Genomic DNA, 20,717 nt, shown 5'->3' on the forward strand with positions numbered 1-20,717 from the left:
CTCCCTCCCTCTCTCTCTCTCCTCCCTCTCCCTCCCTCTGTCTCTCTCTCCCTCTCTCTCCTCTCTCTCCCTCTCACTCTCTCTCCTCACTCTCCCCTCCCCTTCTCTCCCTCTCCCTCTCTCTCTCTCTCTCTCCTCCCCTTCTCTCTCGTCCCTCCCTCTCTCCTCCCCTTCTCTCTCACACCTCCCTCTCTCTCCTCCCTCCTCTCTTTCTCCTCCCTGTCTCTCCACTCCCTCCCCCCTCTCCTCCCTCTCCTCTCTCTCTCCCCTCCCTCCCTCTCTCCTCCGCTTCTCTCCCCCTCCCTCTCTCTCCCCTCTTTCTCTCTCTCTCTTTGTCTCTCCCTCTCTCTCTCTCTCTCTCTCTACTCTCTCTCTCTCACTCTCTCTCTGTCTCTCTCTCCTCCCTCTCTCCCCTCCACTCTCTCTCTCTCTGTCTCTCTCCCCACCCTCCCTCTCTCCTCCCCTTCTCTCCCTCTCCGTCTCTCTCTCCCTCTCTCTCCCTCCTCTCTCCCCTCCACTCTCTCTCCTCCCTCCCTCTCACCTCCCACTCTCACACCTCCCTCTCTCTCCTCCCTCCTCTCTTTCTCCTCCCTGTCTCTCCCCTCCCTCCTCCCTCTCCTCCCACTCTCTCTTCTGCCCTCCCACACCTGCCCCTCTCGCCCTCTGTCTGCAGGAAGTGTCTGCCCGGTGGGCTCCAGCGCTGCCATGGCCTCAGGGCACCCCCAAGCCTCCAAGGGGGGCGCCCCTGTCCCCTCGGACCCCAAGGCGCTACAGAATGCGCTGCGGGAGGTGGAGAAGCTGGCCAAGCTGTGCCAGAACCCCCGGCTGCAGCTGAAGAACAGCCCCCCCTACCTGCTGGAGATCCTGCCCGAGACCTTCAAGGCGCTGCGCCGGCTGGAGCGCCCGGTGCCCCTGGAGGGCCTCCTGCAGGACGCCTACTTCCGGGTCTACCTGAGCAACCTGCTGAGCAAGAGCCAGCAGGCCAGCCAGCTCTTCAAGGAAGACAGCATCTACCAGGAGACATCTGCCCAGAGGTGAGAACCCAGGGTGGGGGCAGGGTCAGGGGGGCCCAGGGGCAGGGGTGACCCCAGGGGCAGAGGAGCCCCAGGGGCGGGCACCACCCAGAGGTGAGACTGCCTGGGCCAGGTGGGACCCCAGGGGCAGGGGGACCAAGGGGCAGGGGGGGGGCAGGGGCAGGGGAGACCTCCAGGGGCAGGGGAGACCTCCAGTGGCAGGGGGGCCCCAGGAGCAGGGGGGCCACCACCCAGCAGGCCAGCCAGCTCTTCAAGGAGCCCAGCATCTACAAGGAGACATCTGCCCAGAGGTGAGACCCCCAGGGTGGGGGCAGGGGGCCCAGAGGCAAGGGGGACCCAGGGTCAGGGGGACCCCAGGGGCAGAGGAGCCCCAGGGGCGGGGGGGGGCACCACCCAGAGGTGAGACTGCCTGGGGCAGGTGGGACCCCAGGGGCAGGGGGGGGGGGCAGGGGCAGGGGAGACCTCCAGGGGCAGGGGAGACCTCCAGGGGCAGGGGGGGCCCCAGGAGCAGGGGGGCCACCACCCAGCAGGCCAGTCTGCTCTTAAAGGAGGCCAGCATCTACCAGGAGACATCAGCCCAGAGGTGAGAGTGCCAGGGAGAGGTGAGACTGCAGGGGCAGGGGGAACCCCAGGGGCAGGGGGGACCCAGGGGCAGGGGAGACCTGCCTGCTCAAGTGGTGGGCGCCACGGCCTGAAAAGAGAGTGGAGGAGGTTGTCCCGCTCTTTTCAAGGGGCTAAGGGGAAGATGTATCAACAGGATTTTTAGTCGCAAACGCTGCGATTCGCTGAAAAGCAACGTTTGCATTTAAAAATCAGGAAAACGGGATGTATGAATGAAATGGCATCGCAAAGTTAATGAATTGCAAAATTTGCGATTCGTTAACTTTGCACAAGCATTTAAGGAATCGCAAAAAGCGATTTCTTAAATGCTATGTAAGAAACATTTTAGTTTTGCGAATTCACCTTAAGAAATCGCAAATTACCACCAACTTCAAGTTGGTGTTAATTTGCGAATTCTTTCACAAATGCACTGTTTGGCATTTGTGAAGGTGCCATGTGGTGCTCATACATGCCCTTAGGGCATGTATGTGCGCCATATGAGCACACATGTAAATTTCAGGGGTGCATCAGGGTGCCCTTATGACACCCTTGCACCCTTGAAATTATTCTGAATTTGCGATTCTCAAATTGCGAATCGCAAATTGAGAATAACTTCACATTCATTCCTATGGGCCTCCTGGCCCATGGAAATGAATGGGAAATTATTCCTTAATTGCGATTAGCAATTTGCTAATCGCAATATAGGAATTTTAAGAAATCCCTCAAAAGTTGCGATTTTTTTATATACATACCATTTTGCAATTCTCAAATAGCGATTCTCAAAAAATCGCTATTTGAGAACCGCAAATAGGTATTTTGATACATCTGCCCCCAGATTCTTTCAAGCGAGCAGCGGTATTGTGTGAAAAACATCTGCCGCTATACTGAAGTCCTAGCCTCCTCACCCCTCACTGCATGGGAACGTGTTTCCTCAGCTGTTAATAACAGAAAGGCTTCCGCCCTCATGAGAAATTTTGATTAAAAAAATAAGACGCAGACTGAGTGCAATCCTACGGGCTGCATGACGTCACTGGAGTGCTTGGGTCCTCGCAAACTTTATAAAGGGTTCTTAAACCAAAGGTGCCAACAATGTGCTCTGCATGCTGTGATTCCACCCCGCCACGTGAGCTGTCCACTGCGTGCTTCGCAAGCAGTTTTACACTCCGCGGCCCCACCACATTGAAACGAGGCTCCGTGTTGGACACACGTCTAAGTTGTGAAAACTACCGGTCATTTACTTCTGTGAGTCGTCTTCATTTTAATTCTTAAATTGTTTACTGTCTCCTCAAAAAACGTTGTCCCCCGAGGTGTTTGGTTGAGGCGGTTTAAATGCACCATGTTTGCTCCTAGCTTCCTTCAAACACTTGTCACATTTCATTAGCCTCCACCTATACTTTCTCCCCTGGGGCACTCTATTACGAATGCTGGTGGCCACTCTTGGTCTGCTAACCGGATGTCATAACCAGATGATAAGTTCTTCCAAAAAAGACCTTTTACTTTCCTGGGCTTGTCCCCCTCCCGCTGGAGTGTTATTTCATATAACTTATGTGGGATACTTACCCTGGTGTCTGGTATTTCCACTGTGATGTAATCATTCAACTCCGCTGTCACCAGAAATTCCTTCAGGTTCAGGCGAGCTATTGTTACTTCTGCCGCACTGTCCACAATCGTCAGAGCCCATTCCTCGTTCAGAAGTTCAGTCCTCAGAGTTCTGGGCATGTCTGAGTTTCAGACCAGCAACTTTCTTTTTCTTAAATTGTGGTTTTGAATTTTGCTTATCTTCTTTTTCAGAAGTCAAGTTTTGAGCGTGCTATTTGTCTCTGGACTGTGTGCGTCCTTCTCTTTCGAGCTTTTCTTCGAGCCCTGAAAGGAACAAGAGGAACATGTCTCAGTATCCTGATACCTGTCAGGTTTCCTAATGTTACCCCTATTCCTAAGGTTATATCTCTTTTCAGAGGGCTCCTGTGGAGGAGATCTACCTCGGGATTGAGATCTCTTGTCTTTAGAATTTTCTTTTTTTATTTTCACACTTCTTTTATTGAAGAAGTAGGTGTCTGCTTAGAAGTGTCCTTTTCAGGACTGCCCTGTAGTAGTGGTTTTAAAGCTCTTTCCCCAAACTCTCTCTGCCTAATTCTGCATAGCAGTTTCAATTATTTTGGGTAGTTCAGCCTCCTGAATTAACGGGCCGACCTTCCTTAGGCATTGGCGGATTGCCTCTAATGCTGCTTCCCCTTTAATGTTAGCTAGTATTATGGCTGACCCCTGGTAAAAGTTATTTAATAACTTCATCCCTAAGCTTAGGGCAGGTTCTGCTCTGTACTCATTTTGTATTTGTCTTAATACATCTGGTATTTCGTCTAATGAAGGAATACCATGGGTTGTGGTAAATATGGCAGCAAAGACTGTACCCCAAGAGATGCAATCCTCTAACTGTGGTGTTATCCCCATGGGCAAGCAGAGTGTTAACATTCTGTGTTTTTCAATTGGTGTTATATTTGGAAATACTGCTTCTAACTGGGTTATTTTCTGAGCTACCCAGAAAGGAATTTGTTCAAGTTTTGTGGGCACTTTTAATGTTTGTGGAGTAATTTTAGTACCTGAGCTCTGTGTTGGAGCTGCAGTAGTTGTAATTACTGTAGGTTGGACCGTTAGTGTCCTTAAGTTTCTGTAGAGTTTTATCAACTCTTTCATTTGAACAAGTAGTTCATCACGTGGCATTGTGTCAATGTCTGGATGTGGTACATAAGTCGCTAATATTGCCATGTTACTCCTGGTCTTCCTATAGGACCAAGCCTTGGTCTTGTTCTTGTGTGGGGTGGGGCGCCATTAAACCAGAAAATATGTTACTGGAAAGTAGGCGGAATCTGTCTCCTCAAACGGAGTGCAAGCCGCTGGAACTTCATCATGTGTGTAATAATGAAAAGTTTTTGTTACAGCATCTGCTTCTGGGAATATAACCCACAAGTAGAATACCTCTGTTTTGAAATCTTCGTGTGCCTCTATCACGATTATTACTACACTTCCTCTGGGTGATAACCCATGTTTGACAAGTTTAACTGTCAAAGTCGCTCTTACTTTGGGTGCAATATGTTTTGCATTTGCATCTTTCTCACCAGACTGATTAAGTCCTTGGTGTATTGGGTTTAAATCTCCGTTCTCAACAGACATCGTGTTTAAGACACGGAATTACTGTTCAAGGAAATTATGAAAAGGTTTTATGCAATGGTTTTATGCAAAATTTTGGGAAATTTTCCTTTCAAGCTTGATTAACCAACCGTCAATACATAGGATATCTCGCCTACTCAGCTGTGGCAGAGTTTTTTCCCACCTACTCCAGACGTCTCTGGGTTTTCTAAGTAGGGTCTCTGAGAATACGCATGACTGAGATACTCCGATTCTACTGTTGAGTAAGTACGCCATGTATATACCACGTTGGGTAACCCATGATTGACACATTGGGCGCCATGTAGTGTCGTTCCGATAGTACCCTTTCATGCAGGACCTACGCTGTTTACGGATACCATATACTGTGGACTTGGTGGCAAACTGACTCTGTACACCCCCACCAAATATTTCAGCCTATGTTTTCACATTAGGTAGATCGCAGTGCCACTAGAATCTCCTGTTATCAAAGAGATTAGTTTCAGGCAACCTCAGAACATAATAACCTCAGACTCGTGAAAACAATATACACTTTCCACCCAGTCACTCGTGCTTGCTTGTTTTGCTCTCAGAGAGATACACAGAAGAACTAGTTAGGTGTGTTTACAATAAGAACTTATTGTTCCGTTGATCTTCTCATGTAAAATAAGTGCGCTGCTACAACTGTAAGACAGTAGCAGAGATATAGAACCAGCAGTACAGTGAACAAAAAGAAATAGTATTGTTCTGCCATTTTGCAATAGTCATGAACACATACATGAATATAAAATGCATTTATAAAATAAAGTGCATACTCCTAAGATGCCTGTCTAGATGCACCTAAGTGTGCCTAGCATGTGCGTGGGTGTGAAAGAACCTAAGTCTAAGCCTAAGTGTAAGAGCCAAGAATCCTGCTAGGATTTAGTTGAACCCTCAAACCTGAATAGTGAGAGAGTGGGACTTTGTCCTGGACTTGAGCTGGACACCGCGTAAGGGATCGTCAGACGCCGGCGGAGGGGTAGGTCGATACAGCAGGAGCGTCTTGAACGCGGGACCCGATTGGCGTCCTTATAACTGCCGGCGACTGTAGCAAGTAATCCTTGTAACAAGTATAGCTATGTCTACATTGACTTTGACTGGGTATGTAGTTTTACACTTACCTATATGTAGATAGCTTCACCCTGATCCTGAAGAAGTGTCCTGATCATACTGACTACTAAGACACGAAACATGTGGATCATTTGAGAGCAGGGCACGCACTACTAGATACTTAAATACTATTTTTTTTCCCCTCTCCACCTTTTAATTAGGCAGTTTACCTCTTGAATAAAAGTGTGTTTAGAACTAATTGACCTATTTTAACTCACTAACCCCCACTTGCATCTACACACACTAGGCCCCCTCACCCCCACTGCACCCACCGGCAGGGAACAAAAGATCCCGACAAAGAGCCCCGGTTTCGGGTGCCTGCCAGGTATGGCAGCGCCGACCTGACGAGGGACAGGCTCAAATGATGAAGCATGACATCTAGCTCGCTAGGTGTGTGAGAGCCCTTGTTCACACAAGGAGAACTCCCCTCCTTACAACACACCATTCATCACGAAAGGATAGGATTTCACTACCTTCCATTCAGAGGAACTTCGTAATTTTTCTTGATGTAATGGTCAGACCACTGTCAGCTGGAGCAATGGCATGCCGGAGCTGCAGCGTCTCTGGTCAGTGTGCCGGCCTTAAAGTCTCAGTTCCCTCCAGCTCTCTGATAGCAAGAGGTGCTGTATTTATACAGTCTATGTACCTGTGTTACTCATTGTTCAGTATGAGGATGACGTTGGGGATTAGACCTTGTGCATCGATGGGAGAGGTGGAGTATACCTCCTGGAGAGTGTACTCATAATTTATTCATATGTGCTAAGGATGACATCTAAGCAATATCGATTGGGAAAAACCCACCCTCGACATGGAACTATAAAAAGAAATGAAATGAAATGAAAAGCAATTTATAGCGCGCAACTTTGCCCAGCGGGCGTCAAGGCGCCTAACCAAACATTATGCCAAATAAGAAAATCAGAGAAACATTGATAGGCCTCGGTGAAAAGCCGCGTTTTTAATGCTTTCTTAAAAAGGGCCATACAAGGTTGTGCTTTTAACTCGGAAGGGAGTTCATTCCACAGTTTGGGGGCCATAGAGGAGAAGGCCCTTCCACCCCATCTGACTCTGTTTGTTCGGGGGACAGATAGGAGATTCTTAGAGACAGAACGAAGGCTACTGCTAGGGGTGTAGGGGACAAGAAGGGACAAGGGAGCCAATGGCTTCTGAACCTCCGAAGCTGAAAGGTTTAGTCCATAAAAGGCTACAGTCCTTATTCGGCGTTATGTCCATAGAAGGCAGTCTGTCCTAATTTAGAGTTATGTCCTTATATGGCTCGTTCATATGAAATGAAGGGGAGATGACGTAAGGAAAATGTATGATGTTCCCTGGACCTATATCAGGGTACCGATATGAAATATACCACTGTGAGTGTCACCAGAAAGGGCCTCAAAGGACGTTGAAGAGTAGGAAACATGCAGAGTTCAGGGAGACAACCTTCTGTGAGGGTCACCAGAGAGCACCTCAAAGGACTTTACGGGGAAGTTAGTCCTAGCAGCTGAAAATGTAATGATTGTTCAACAGAACAAGACCCTTAAATTTCCCTCATGACATCTATATGATGAGAATCATAAAGCTTAGAGGCAAGGCTCAAAGTCAAATTCAAAAGAAGAGAGGTAAAAGACTTTAACCCCGTGTTAACTCCTCTCCTTCCAAGGAATGAACAGATAAGAAGTCGCAGGTCCACGTGAGGAGGAAGTGAGAAAGAACCACAGTGTGAACAAGACTATCAGAAGCGAGACAAGGGAAGGCTGAAGGAGAGACTGAGAGAGGGAGAGCAAGGGAGAGCAGAGGGCGGGTGTGCGGGAGAGACGAAGAAAAGAGAGTGAGAGTGGAAAAGAGGGAATGAATGTGGAAGAAAGTGAGAAAAAGGAGAAAGTGAGAAGGTAACTAACAGATAAGAGAATGCATGGGGGGAGAAAGGGAGAGCATGAAAGAGAAGAAGGGAAACACGTTTCAAGGAAAGGCCAGTGCTGGGGGGGGAGACCGTACATTTGTGCTGCTGCAGGTGATGTTAGTGGTCAGATCAGGGAACTGAGGCAATGAAACAGGCCACAAAGAGCCAACACAACTGGTCCAGTCGCTGCCCTGCCGGACCAGCCCTTCGGGCACTGCCTGATTGCCCTACAAGCCGTCTGACCCTGGGCTCACGTCTGGGATCCTGTGACTTCCCAATCTCGGAATAATTTTGTTTTCCCCCAACATATTATCCAGCCTTGACCTGCTGCTAATTGTGTGCCGAGAACGTTATTTCGAACCTCTGAATTCCTTGTACCCCCCTCCCTCTACTCTTCAGAGATTGGCTTGAAGGCACTGACAAAAAGAAGATCCCCCCAAAACTAACGGGTTGCATTTACCCATCCGAGGGAGGCGGAGCACAGGTGTCGGGAGGGCTGGTGGAAGCTGAGGCGGGGGTTGATGAAGCGGGTCCTTGGTCGTGGAGGGCCTTGTAGGCCATGTCCTTCTTTCCAGAAAGTGTCTGGTTTTGGGGATTATTGTTTCGTCGCTTTACATATATTTTCTCGTAGAAAAGCCCTCAAGAGACGCCCTCAAGAGACAACCTCAAGAGATGCCCTCAAGAGACAACCTCAAGAGACGCCCTCAAGAGACGCCCTCAAGAGACGCCCTCAAGAGACGCCCTCAAAAGACGCCCTCAAGAGACAACCTCAATAGACGTCCTCATAGAGAAGCCCTCAAGAGACGACCTCAAGAGACGCCCTCAAGAGACGCCCTCAAGAGACATCCTCATGGGAATCCTTCAAGGTATTCCCTCATAGAGACACCCTTGGGAGGCACGCTCATGGAAACACGCTCTAGAGATGCCCTTATGAGACACCCTCATTGAAATGCCCTCAAGAGACAGCCTCATCGAGACACCTTCAAGAGACGCCTTCAAGGTATTTCCTTATTGAGACACCCTCCAGAGGCACCCTCATTGAGATGCACTCAAGCGATGCCTTCAATAGACACCCTCAAAGAGACGCCCTCAGGAGAAGCCTTTAAGGTATTTGTTCATAGAGTCACCCTCAAGACGCGCCCTCATAGAGATGCCCTCAGACGATGCCTTCAAGAGGCACCCTCAAAGAGACATCCTCAAGTGACATCCTCATAGAGACGCCCTCAAATGTAAGACTATTCAGGGCCTCCACTTGTAGCCGGATTCAGCTCAAACAACATAATTTCCATTGTATGCAAGATTATTTACTACATATTGATCCCGGTCAGCAGTGGCCTTCCTCCCAGTGCCTCTGGACCTCATAGCGACACTTGAGATTGCGGTCAGCAGAGGCCTTCATCATAGTGCCTCTCAGCCTCGTCTCTTAGCAGCCCTTGAGATCGCGACCAGCAGAGGCCTTCCTCCTTGTGCTTCTTGACCTCATAGTAGCCCTTGAGATCGTGGTCAGCAGAGGCCTTCCTCCTGGTACCTCTGGACCTCATAGCAGCCCTTGAGATCGCGGTCAGCAGAGACCTTCATCATAGTGCCTTTCAGCCTCGTCTCTTAACAGCCCTTGAGATTGCGGTCAGCAGAGGCCTTCCTCCTTGTGCTTCTTGACCTCCCAGTAGCCCTGGAGACCATGGTCAGCAGAGGCCTTCCTCCTTGTGCTTCTGGACCTCATAGCAGCCCTTGAGATCGCGGTCAGCAGAGACCTTCATCATAGTGCCTTTCAGCCTCGTCTCTTAACAGCCCTTGAGATAGCGGTCAGCAGAGGCCTTCCTCCTTGTGCTTCTTGACCTCCCAGCAACCCTGGAGACCACGGTCCGCGAAGGCCTTCCTCCTGGTGCCTCTGGACCTCAAAGCAACCCTGGAGACCACGGTCAGCAGAGGCCTTCCTACTGGTGCTTCTGGACCTCATAACAGCCCTTGAGATCGCGGTCAGCAGACGCCTTTCTCCTGGTGCATCTGGACCTCATAGCAGCCCTTGAGATCGCGGTCAGCAGCCGCCTTTCTCCTGGTTATCTGGACCTCATAGCAGCCCTTGAGATCGCGGTCAGCAGAGGCCTTCCTCCTGGTGCCTCTGGACTTTACAGCAGCCCAGGAGACCACGGTCAAAAGGAATTTATTGCGAGCACAAGTCACAAAAAAGGTCTCCTGGCGCTTGCGGAGACTCCGAATGAACTAGGGGTTTGATATAGCAGCGTGTTTGATGGTCAAATAACCAAGTTTTTATTTCCTTGCGGAAGTGCTTGTGATTGGAAATGGATAGAAGCTGGGACCGGAGCTTGTTTCAAAGGGCGGGTGCAAGAAAAGAAAAAGATTGACCACCATTTCTTGCCGTGCAAATTCGTCGAGGGTCAAGAAGCTGTTTGGTACTGGATCTTAACGGTCTGCTTGGATGATACCAATTCTGTTTCTTAGCTCAATAGCTTGGTCCGGTTCCAAATAGGCTCTGGTCGGCCAGGCAAAGTATGTTGCAGTGACCTCTCTTTTTCACCGGAAGCCAATGAAGAATCCTCAGGCTCAAGGCTGAAGGGGTTCTTGTTTTTTTGTTTTTTTAAAAAACATTTTTATTAAGAGATATGGCATGAATCACCATATTCACAAAGCAAGAATTACAAATCATATACTGTCAGTCCTATCATGCCATATATCCATTTTCAATTTATCTCCCCCCCCCCAACCACCCTCCACCCCACACGGTTCGTCTCAGGGAAGAGATAGCAAATTGATGAAGTGGATGCAAAGGATACACGGATATAAATACCTATATACACATATATAAATCAGATGGTGACAACTTTCTCAAAACGGGCTCAGAATAACAAGAAAAAAAGAAAAGAAGAAGAAAAAAGAAAAAAGAAAAAAAAAGAGATTTTTTTTTATGTCTGCTCTAAAGTCAACCATTTAGTCAGGGGTTCCCACATCCGCTCCTCATCCCTCCGAGCCCTAACCCCTCTTCTCTTAAATACAGAGATTTCCCATTTATAAATACTAAGAAATTTGCTGAACCAAACATGTACAGTCGGGGGGGGGGGCAGGGTCAAGCCAGACAGTAGCTGAACATATTCTCAAAACAGTCATTGCAGTGGATATCAACTTGCGTTCAGGTTCAGACATATTTTGATCGATGACCCCAAGCATGATAACCGGTGGTGTTAATACAACAGGACAACAAAGCACTTGTCCCAAACGCTGTTCTATTTTTTGCAATAAATAAACCAAAGAAGGCAGGAAGCAAACATATAGACACTGTCCACCACCAGTTCCCCACAACGTGAACAGTGTATCCCAGCCACCCCTCCTCATTTATGTATTCGAGAAGGTGTTATATACAAATTAAACCACGTCTTAAAACATTTCACCTGCAGGTTGGCGGAAAAGAAAGCAGATTGACTATATAACAGAGAATCTTCACATGCCTCTTGACCAGCTTGTACCCCAACCTCCCAACGCATAAAGTGTTTACTCAGGTCGTCAGGTTTCTTAGCATTCAAAAGTTTGTAAATCGTGGATATAGTTGTTTGAGCCCCATTTATAGCTTCAATTAACAGATTAAGAGCCCAATTTATAATTCTTTTACTAAAAAAATGCCTAACCTGTAGAAACTTAAAAAATTGTCTATTACCTAATCCATATTTTGGTTTCATAACTTCAAAACTCATTAGTCCATAGGTGCACATTATATCCCTGACAGCCCTAATCCCATGGGCAGACCAGTCCTTAAAATAAGCATCCCGAAAATGTTATGGGAATAACCCGTTATTTGCAAACGGAGAATATGTATGTAGTCTGCCAATATCTAGCATTTTCTGGACTGATATCCACACTTTAAAGGCACCCAAAAGAACCCTAAACCTGACCCGTTTAAAATATGAAACATCTATTTGTCTAAACAAAAGTCCCTGAGCTGTAGGTCCTAAAATTAAATGGTAAATTGAGATATCGAAGTGATCTAAGGGATCCACATCTAATAAATCAGAAATATGTCTGAGTGTTATAGATCAATAATATACCTGGAAATTTGGTACCGCCCAACCCCCCCTATGTCTGGGGAGGGTCATGAACTTAAGAGCCCTTCTTGGTCGCTTGCCAGCCCACAAAAACCATGATATTTACCGATCTAATTTTTTAAACCAGCTTAAGTCAATCAACAAGGGAATGGCTCTTAAACAATACAAAATCCTGGGTAAAAAAATCATTTTTATAACGTTGCATCTGCCCATTAAAGTTAGGTGTAAGTTATTGATTCGACGTGCTTCAATTTCTAATTTACATATTAAAGGATCCAGGTTCATCTCCACTATCTCGTCAGGTTTGGAACCAATCTCTATCCCCAGATATTTGGATTTACTTACTATATGAAGATCAATCCAGTCAATTTTATCATTGCAAATATTTTGCGTCTTAGCTTCATTTAGAAGATAACACGATATTGCCCCAAATTGTGAAGTTAGAGTTTGGATTCCTTGAAAAGCTGACCGAGGGGAGTCTGTCAATATGGCAAGATCGTCAGCATAACCAAGAATTTTTGTATCCCCCCATTTAGCCTGTACTGGACGAATTAAAACTTCATTTGAGATTGTCCTGATTAAAGGGTCGATATAAATCGCGAACAATAAGGGGGAGCAAGGACACCCCTGCCTCGTTCCTCTACAAATATTTATTGCCGCAGACTGGATCCCCATTATTGAAACCTGCACAGTAGGTTGAACATACATACTCTTAATGGCGCCAATAAACTTCTCCCCTACACCATAGTGCTGTAATGCACCCCATAAAAAAGGCCAGGAGACCCTACCAAAAGCTTTCTCGGCATCCAGAAGAATTAAAGCCATAGGGTCTCCTGTAACCTTGGTTTAATCGAACAGTGCAATAGTACGGCGAATATGTTTGATCGTTTCTCGGCCTGGATCAAATCTGTGTTATTGAGGGGAGACCAATGTTTTAATCACGCTTGCTAGCCGATTGGCAACAATTTTAGAATACATTTTAATGTCACTATTAATTAATGTAATAGGTCTATAAGAACCAGTATCGGTAGGTGTCTTCCCTTTTTTTTTTTAAAGTCACAATCCTTGCCTTCCGCCAAGTGTCCGGGGGTTTTCCCTCCTTTAAAACCTGTGAGAAAACCTCTAGCATTAAAGGAATAAGTTGTACCCGAAATGTCCTATAGAGTTCTCCGGGAAGGAAATCTGGTCTGACAGCCTTAGCGCTCGGGATAGAGTCTATAGCCAGCCCCAATTCTTCTATTTTAATTTCAGCATCAAGCATTACCACTTCATCAGGTGTTAAGGCCCCGACCTCTATTTCATCGAGATAGCTTTGAATATCCGTCTGAAGTTCCCCATTATCCCTAATCTCCTCGTCATATAATTTTTGATAACATTTCTGGAAGGCTAAAGCTATGGCCGCTTCATCCGACACTAACCCGACATCAGGATCTAAAATCTCTTTAATACGTGAGGCAGCTTCTTTCTCTCTAATTCTGACCGCTAACAATTGTCCAGCTCTCTTGCTGTTTTCATATACTTTCGAGCGCCAAGCCACAAATTTAGCTGCAGCTTTCACCTGAGAAATTTCTGTTATTGCTGCTTTAGTTATGATAATTTGTGTTTGTGCTATTTCCCCATTCCCACCATCAAGTAAAATCTTAGCTAGGGTTATCTCAGCCCTTTCTAGCTCCCCATAAAACTCCTGTAACTTTTGTTTCTCCCTTCTCTGACTCTCCCATCCATAACGTGTAGTCTCCCCCCTTATTCCCGCTTTCAGTGTATCCCAGACGTTTTGTATATTGGTACTCCCTTTATTCTCGGTTATAAATCCAGATGACCATACAATCAATATATCAGCTATCCCGTAACAAACCTCTATTAAAAGTCCAGGTATCTGGTTTCTTTACAATCAAAAAAATTCCCAAAACCCGGGACTCATGTTAGTAATTATCTAGCAGGCATGCGACTTTGATAAGCCCAAATTCTCAAAAGTAAAATTTAGGAAAAACACCCGATATTATTTCTATATTGAGGTGTTTATCGTCTCTAATGCCTTACCGTCCTAAAACAGACATTTTAGTCTGTCGTTATCACTGTTTGTGGGGGGTTCGTAATTTTTCAACTCGGCGCAACCAAAAATGTCAGCCCTGTTTAGGACCATACACAGACCCACACATGTGCCAAAATAATAAGTGAAAAAATGTGCGGCGGAGAGGAAGGCACCTCACGGGCGAACACCCTCGGGGCAATCTGGTCAGATGTTTACCAGAAACTTGGCCCCTTTCTCATCATAGGCGGCCGTTCCTATTCCAGAATTTTGGTGAGTAAGTGAAAAGAAAAGAGAGAAAGTGCATATCAAGGAGCTTTAGAGCGTGGCTCCTTGGACAAACAAAACAGAGTGAAGGATAAAATCAACAACCACACCACTTAAACAACTTTTATTCATGAATCGGGTGTGTGAAGTTGAAATAAAAAGGAGGGTAGCTTAAAGTTGCATACCACTACCTGTGACCAACATGTTTCACTGCCCAGAAACCTTTATGGCAGATTCATCAGGGTCAATACTCTGTTACTGCACCCCCTTCCGACATCTTTTAAACAGGAAGTCTATTCAGCTTCCTGGGATGATATAACGCCCAAGTTCCTCTTTTGTCCGGTTGATGTGACAACCGACTGTTCGGCGGAGTACCCTGTGTTCAGCTGGTACGAGGGAGCGTAGCTGAATGAGGCTTCCTGTTTAAAAGATGTTGGAAGGGGGTGCAGTAACAGAGTATTGACCCTGATGAATCTGCCATAAAGGTTTCTGGGCAGTGAAACATGTTGGTCACAGGTAGTGGTATGCAACTTTAAGCTACCCTCCTTTTTATTTCAACTTCACACACCCGATTCATGAATAAAAGTTGTGTAAGTGGTGTGGTTGTTGATTTTATCCTTCACTCTGTTTTGTTTGTCCAAGGAGCCACGCTCTAAAGCTCCTTGATATGCACTTTCTCTCTTTTCTTTTCACTTACTCACCAAAATTCTGGAATAGGAACGGCCGCCTATGATGAGAAAGGGGCCAAGTTTCTGGTAAACATCTGACCAGATTGCCCCGAGGGTGTTCGCCCGTGAGGTGCCTTCCTCTCCGCCACACATTTTTTCACTTATTATTTTGGTACATGTGTGGGTCTGTGTATGGTCCTAAACAGGGCTGACATTTTTGGTTGCGCCGAGTTGAAAAATTACGAACCCCCCACAATCAGTGATAACGACAGACTAAAATGTCTGTTTTAGGATGGTAAGGCATTAGAGACGACAAACACCTCAATATAGAAATAATATCGGGAGTTTTTCCTAAATTTTACTTTTGAGAATTTGGGCTTATCAAAGTCGCATGCCTGCTAGATAATTACTAACATGAGTCCCTGGTTTTGGGAATTTTTTTGATTGTATTTGATGAGTGGAGGGCCTTTCCCATTAATACCCGTAATATTCCCTCTAAGCTCCTCTTGTTATTGAATCTGGTTTCTTTACCCTGTGATGAATTTTAACCTTGGGCACTAGTAGATTATGATCCGACATCACTCTCGGAAATCTAATTATGTTGGATCCTTGTATCAGACTTGAAGAAATAAAGAAATAATCTAATCGGGAATGGATTTTATGAGGCGCTGAATAGAAAGTAAAGCCTGAATCATCTCTTCTGAAATGAACCCAGGTATCAATCAAACCATGCAGCTCTAGCATTTGCATTAAAGACATATACAGGGCTTCCGGCCACAGTATTCTTTATCTGGACAGCTGGAAAGCTCCCAACCTATATTAATATTAAAATCCCCACATATTATAAGCGGAGCAGGCCAGCCTACTAGTTTTAACCTAAGCCAGTTATATAGTTCAGGATTGTCTAATACTGGGCCATAGACTGAGCACAGTGTGAAAGGTCTATTCTGAATATTGTCCTGAATAATGACCCACCGACCGAATGCATCCGCCAAAGAGCGAGTTGCATTTACCAATCCCCGACTGGCCTGTATTGCAACCCCTTTAGTTTTGGCTTCCAATTTAGTCCATGCCACCAATTGAAATCCCTCAAACTCTAAAAGTTTATGGCGGGTACCTTCGATATGGGTCTCTTGAAGACAGATGATGTCTTGCCGCAAATAGCGAAAGTCTTCTCTAAACCGGCGCCATTTGTCTGGGTCATTAAGCCCACAGATATTTATTGAAGCAATCCTAATATTAGTCATCCCAGATTACCAGTCGTACCACGATTGCCACCATCAATAAAAAAAAAAAATCATCTAACAAGTACAATCCTCTTCCCTGCATCCAACCTCTCATTACCCCCCTTCCCCCTCCCCCCTCCCTGAAACTAACCGCCCACCCTCCCTCCCCCAACAACTGGGCAAAAAAGGTCCGTAAACCCTTGCGATGCCTCCCGCGTGTCAGGGTGCCACCCGATCACCCCCTGGTCTTCCAGAACCAACAAAAATAAAGACGAGAGAATAAAGAAAGAAGGAAGGAGACATCCCCTTATTTTCAAACCATAAACAATAGAGCAGTTATACTCTAGAAAGAAGACCAAGTAGCCCCACCTCTAGCAAGCCTATGTGTAGCACGCAACCCATCCAGATTCTACATCACCTTCCTAACCCTAAATATAACCAACACAGAAACACACATATGGTGAATAAAGTAAAATACGGGTTCCTGGGCATATACATTTGACATCCTAAAAGGGAAGAAGCATGAAATTAGACAAGCTACATAGATCTCACGCCAGACTAATGTCCTTTAACAATCTGTCAGTTCTTTTAAATAACTCTCCGCTTGGATTTCTGATGAGAAGACCTGAATTCTCCCTTGATGAATGACTTTTAGCCTGGCGGGATTCATCAAGTAGAGCTCACAGCCTTTTTTTGTAAATGGAGAAATCAACTGCCGCAACCACCATCTCCACTCTACAGTTGTGACAGAAATCGGGCAGCACAAAAAATGTTTGGCCCTCGGCAGTCCTTCTGGCATCCGGTCTTGCTTTTTCAAAAATAGCTTGTCTTAACAGAAAGGTGCCAAAAAAAAAATCAAAATAGCCCTGGGTTTTGCTTCCACCCCTGCATGTCTTTTAAGCATCAATGGAAAACGGTGGACTCTTTGGATCTCTGTATCCCATGACCAATGGGCCAGTTCCGGGAAAGCTGCCTTGAATAATTTTAGGACAAAACCTCTAATGTCTTCCCCTTCAACCTTTTCTTGGACCCTAATAGGAGTAAATTGTTCCTACGGAGCCTATTCTCGGAATCCTCAAGTTTCCACAAAATATCTGAATACCGTTCATTATAGCTGTAGTTTTGGTTTCTACAGTTTCTAGACCCGCTTCAAGATCCACTATTCGCTCCTCCAAAGCTGCTGTCCCGGTGATTACTTCTGTACACGCTTTGGTATTTTTACGAATGGCCCCCTGTATTTTTTTTGTTGCTAGCTGCGCTCTTTATGCTCCTGTCGAGCCTCACTCTGTATCGACTTGAGCATTGCATAAATAACGGTATTTGAAGAGGGTATATTCAGCTCATTACCTACGAGCATTGATCCAGATTCCGGCCCATGAAGTCCTTTTATATTTGGAAGACCCGTAGTGACTCCCGAGTAGTCCCATTGTAAATTATTACGGGCTTCAGAGCAATCACTCTCCCGCCGTGCTGAGCCGGACTGTAGGAGCCTTAAAAAATTTTTATGGCGGGATACCCCCTTTAAAGTCTCCGCAGTATTGGGGGGACTATCCTCACTACAAGTACCTTCTTGGGGGGATTCAAAATAAGTCTAGCAGCGGTGTTCTGCATAATCTGAAGTTTTGAAAGGAGGTCTTCGTTGATTGCGGCTAGTAAGGCATTACTGTAGTCCATGCGGCTTACAATAAGCCCCTGTACCAGCGGTTTTCTGCATTCGGTTGGAATCCATTGAAAGATTTTGCATATTTTCCGCAAAATCCCATAACAGGTGCTGTTTACCAAGTTTACATGGTTTTTCATTGACAACTTATTGTCAATTGTTATTCCCAGGCTACGCACTGCTTGTTTGGGGGACGGACATGGGCTTGAAGTTTGGGGCCACCAGTCGCTGGAGCAGTTCTCGTCAACCTTTCCAAACAGGATGATCTCCGTCTTGCTTCCATCCAGCTGCAGGTGGTTACTGCCCATCCAGCTGCGGATGGTTACTGCCCATAGAGCTGCAGGTGGTTACTGCCCATCCAGCTGCAGGTGGTTACAGCCCATCCAGCTGCAGGTGGTTACTGCCCTTCCAGCTGCAGGTGGTTACTGCCCTTCCAGCTGCAGGTGGTTACTGCCCATCCAGCTGCAGGTGGTTACTGCCCATCCAGCTGTTAATGTGGATCATACCCCTTTTAAAACGGGTCATTGTATCTATGGGGTCAGGGCAAAGGTAATTAACAGCTGAGTGTTGTCCGCGTAGGACACGCCTCAAAGCCATAGGACCAGACCAATGGACCCCAGCCAAAGGTGTTACATAGAGGTTGAAAAGCATCGAACTGAGGATAGAGCCCTGGGGGACTCCTAGGCCACCGCACAACTACACGAGGCCAGGGCACCAGTTGGTACTGTTGCTGTTCGGTTCATGAGATGGTTCTTGACCAATCGAGGTGTTCATGAGATGGTTCCTGAACCGATCGAGGGGTTCATGAGATGGTTCCTGAACCCATCGAGGGGTTCATGAGATGGGTTCTGACCAATTGAGGGGTTCATGAGATGGTTTGTGACCAATTGAGGGGTTCATGAGATGGTTTCTGAACCAATCGAGGGGTTCATGAGATGATTTCTGAACCAATCGAGGGGTTCATTCGATGGTCCCTGACCAATCGAGGGGTTCATGAGATGGTTCCTGAACCGATCAAGGGTTCATGAGATAGTTCCTGACCAATCGAGGGGTTCATGAAATGGTTCCTGAACCAATTGAGGGGCTCATGAGATGGTTCCTGAACCAATCGAGGGGTTCATGAGATGGTTTCTGAACCGATCGAGGGGTTCATGAGATGGTTCCTGAACCCATCGAGGGGTTCATGAGATGGTTCCTGACCAATTGAGCGGTTCGTGAGATGGTTTCTGAACCCATCGAAGGGTTCATGAGATGGTTCCTGAACCCATCGAGGGGTTCATGAGATGGTTCCTGACCAATTGAGGGGTTCATGAGATGGTTCCTGAACCCATCGAAGGGTTCATGAAATGGTTCCTGAACTGATCGAGGGGTTCATGAGATGGTTCCTGAACCGATCGAGGGGTTCATGAGATGGTTCCTGAACCCATTTGAGGGGTTCATGAGATGGTTCCCGAACCGATCGAGGGGTTCATGAGATGGTTCCTGAACCCATCGAGGGGTTCATGAGATGGTTCCTGACCAATTGAGGGGTTCATGAGATGGTTCCTGACCAATTGAGGGGTTCATGAGATGGTTTCTGAACCAATCGAGGGGTTCATGAGATGGTTTCTGAACCAATCGAGGGGTTCATTAGATGGTTCCTGACCAATCGAGGGGTTCATGAGATGGTTCCTGAACCGATCGAGGGGTTCATGAGATAGTTCCTGACCAATCGAGGGGTTAATGAAATGGTTACTGAACCAAATGAGGATCTCATGAGATGGTTCCTGAACCAAATGAGGGGCTCATGAGATGGTTCCTGAACCCATTGAGGGGTTCATGAGATGGTTCCTGACCAATTGAGGGGTTCGTCAGATGGTTTCTGAACTGATCGAGGGGTTCATGAGATGGTTCCTGAACCCATTGAGGGGTTCATGCGATGGTTCCTGAACCGATCGAGGTGTTCATGAGATGGTTCCTGAACCGATCGAGGGGTTCATGAGATGGTTCCTGAACCGATCGAGGTGTTTATGAGATGGTTCCTGAACCCGATCGAGGTGTTCATGAGATGGTGCCTGAACCCATCGAGGGGTTCATGAGATGGTTCCTGAACCGATCGAGCAGTTCATGAGATGGTTCCTGAACCGATCGAGGGGTTCATGAGATAGTTCTTGAACCGATCGAGGTGTTCATGAGATGGTTCCTGAACCCATCGAGGTGTTCATGAGATGGTTCCCGAACCGATCGAGGGGTTCATGAGATGGTTCCTGAACCCATGGAGGGGTTCATGAGATGGTTCCTGAACCCATCGAGGGGTTCATGAGATGGTTCCTGAACCAAACGAGGGGTTCGTGAGATGGTTCCTGAACCAATCGAGGGGTTTATGAGATGGTTCCTGAACCCATCGAGGGCCCTCCCCCTGACTCCCACCCCCCAGAGCCCTTGTTCTAGAATGCTGGGGGAGATCGGGTCAGATGTCAGCAGGAACCTTCTCCCTAGGTCCACCGTGGATGCTCAGCGCGGGCCTAACATGGTTCAGTTCCTTCCTGAGGGACAGGTCTAGTAGAGGAGGGGGTGGGAAGCGTTCGCCCCTCCCTCTTCCGGCCCCTCAGAGTCTGACAAGGGCCCCTTCTGGCCCCGCCCTCGAACCTTAGCATGGGGCCACTTAGATGCACAGGCCTCTGCTCTGACCATACTCAGCTCTGGCTCAATATGTGCTTCTGAGGTGACATGCATGTAACATCCTAAGAACATACAGACAGTCTGTGGGCAGAGAAGGAGTAGTTTCTGTCCTGTAACTCCAGATCTGTAGTAGGGGTATCTCTGTTATAGTCATAATCTAGTGAATAGTCCCGCCCATGTGCGTGGACCCCGGCAATCAAAAATAATCTCTTAAATTGTCAAAATAATGCAGAAACTGCAAAGACACTTAAGAGAGAATTTAAAGACAAATAATGCAGCCTATATACACAGGCTACACTGTCCAGTACTTCAACTAGAAATTCCGCCAAAAAACAC

At 46.8% G+C, this 20,717-nt stretch overlaps 1 protein-coding gene across 6 annotated transcripts in view; it reads left to right on the top strand.

Moving 5' to 3' along the window:
* Positions 1 to 469: 469 nt before the first annotated feature.
* Positions 470 to 20,717, top strand: part of CBLC (Cbl proto-oncogene C) — a 216,203-nt gene continuing 195,955 nt past the window's right edge. For 3 of the 6 annotated variants that reach the window (XM_086933141.1, XM_086933145.1, XM_086933144.1), the window contains exon 1: positions 574 to 1,034. In XM_086933141.1, coding sequence (XP_086789267.1) covers positions 706 to 1,034 — 329 coding nt within the window. In that variant the 5' untranslated portion in view covers positions 574 to 705. Of the gene's footprint in view, positions 1,035 to 1,271; positions 1,325 to 20,717 lie in introns of those variants that run through there. The other 3 variants (XM_086933142.1, XM_086933140.1, XM_086933143.1) reach the window with 3 other exon arrangements.

The sequence above is a fragment of the Lissotriton vulgaris genome, chromosome 7 (genome assembly GCF_964263255.1).
Source record: "Lissotriton vulgaris chromosome 7, aLisVul1.2, whole genome shotgun sequence".
NCBI lineage: Eukaryota > Metazoa > Chordata > Amphibia > Caudata > Salamandridae > Lissotriton > Lissotriton vulgaris.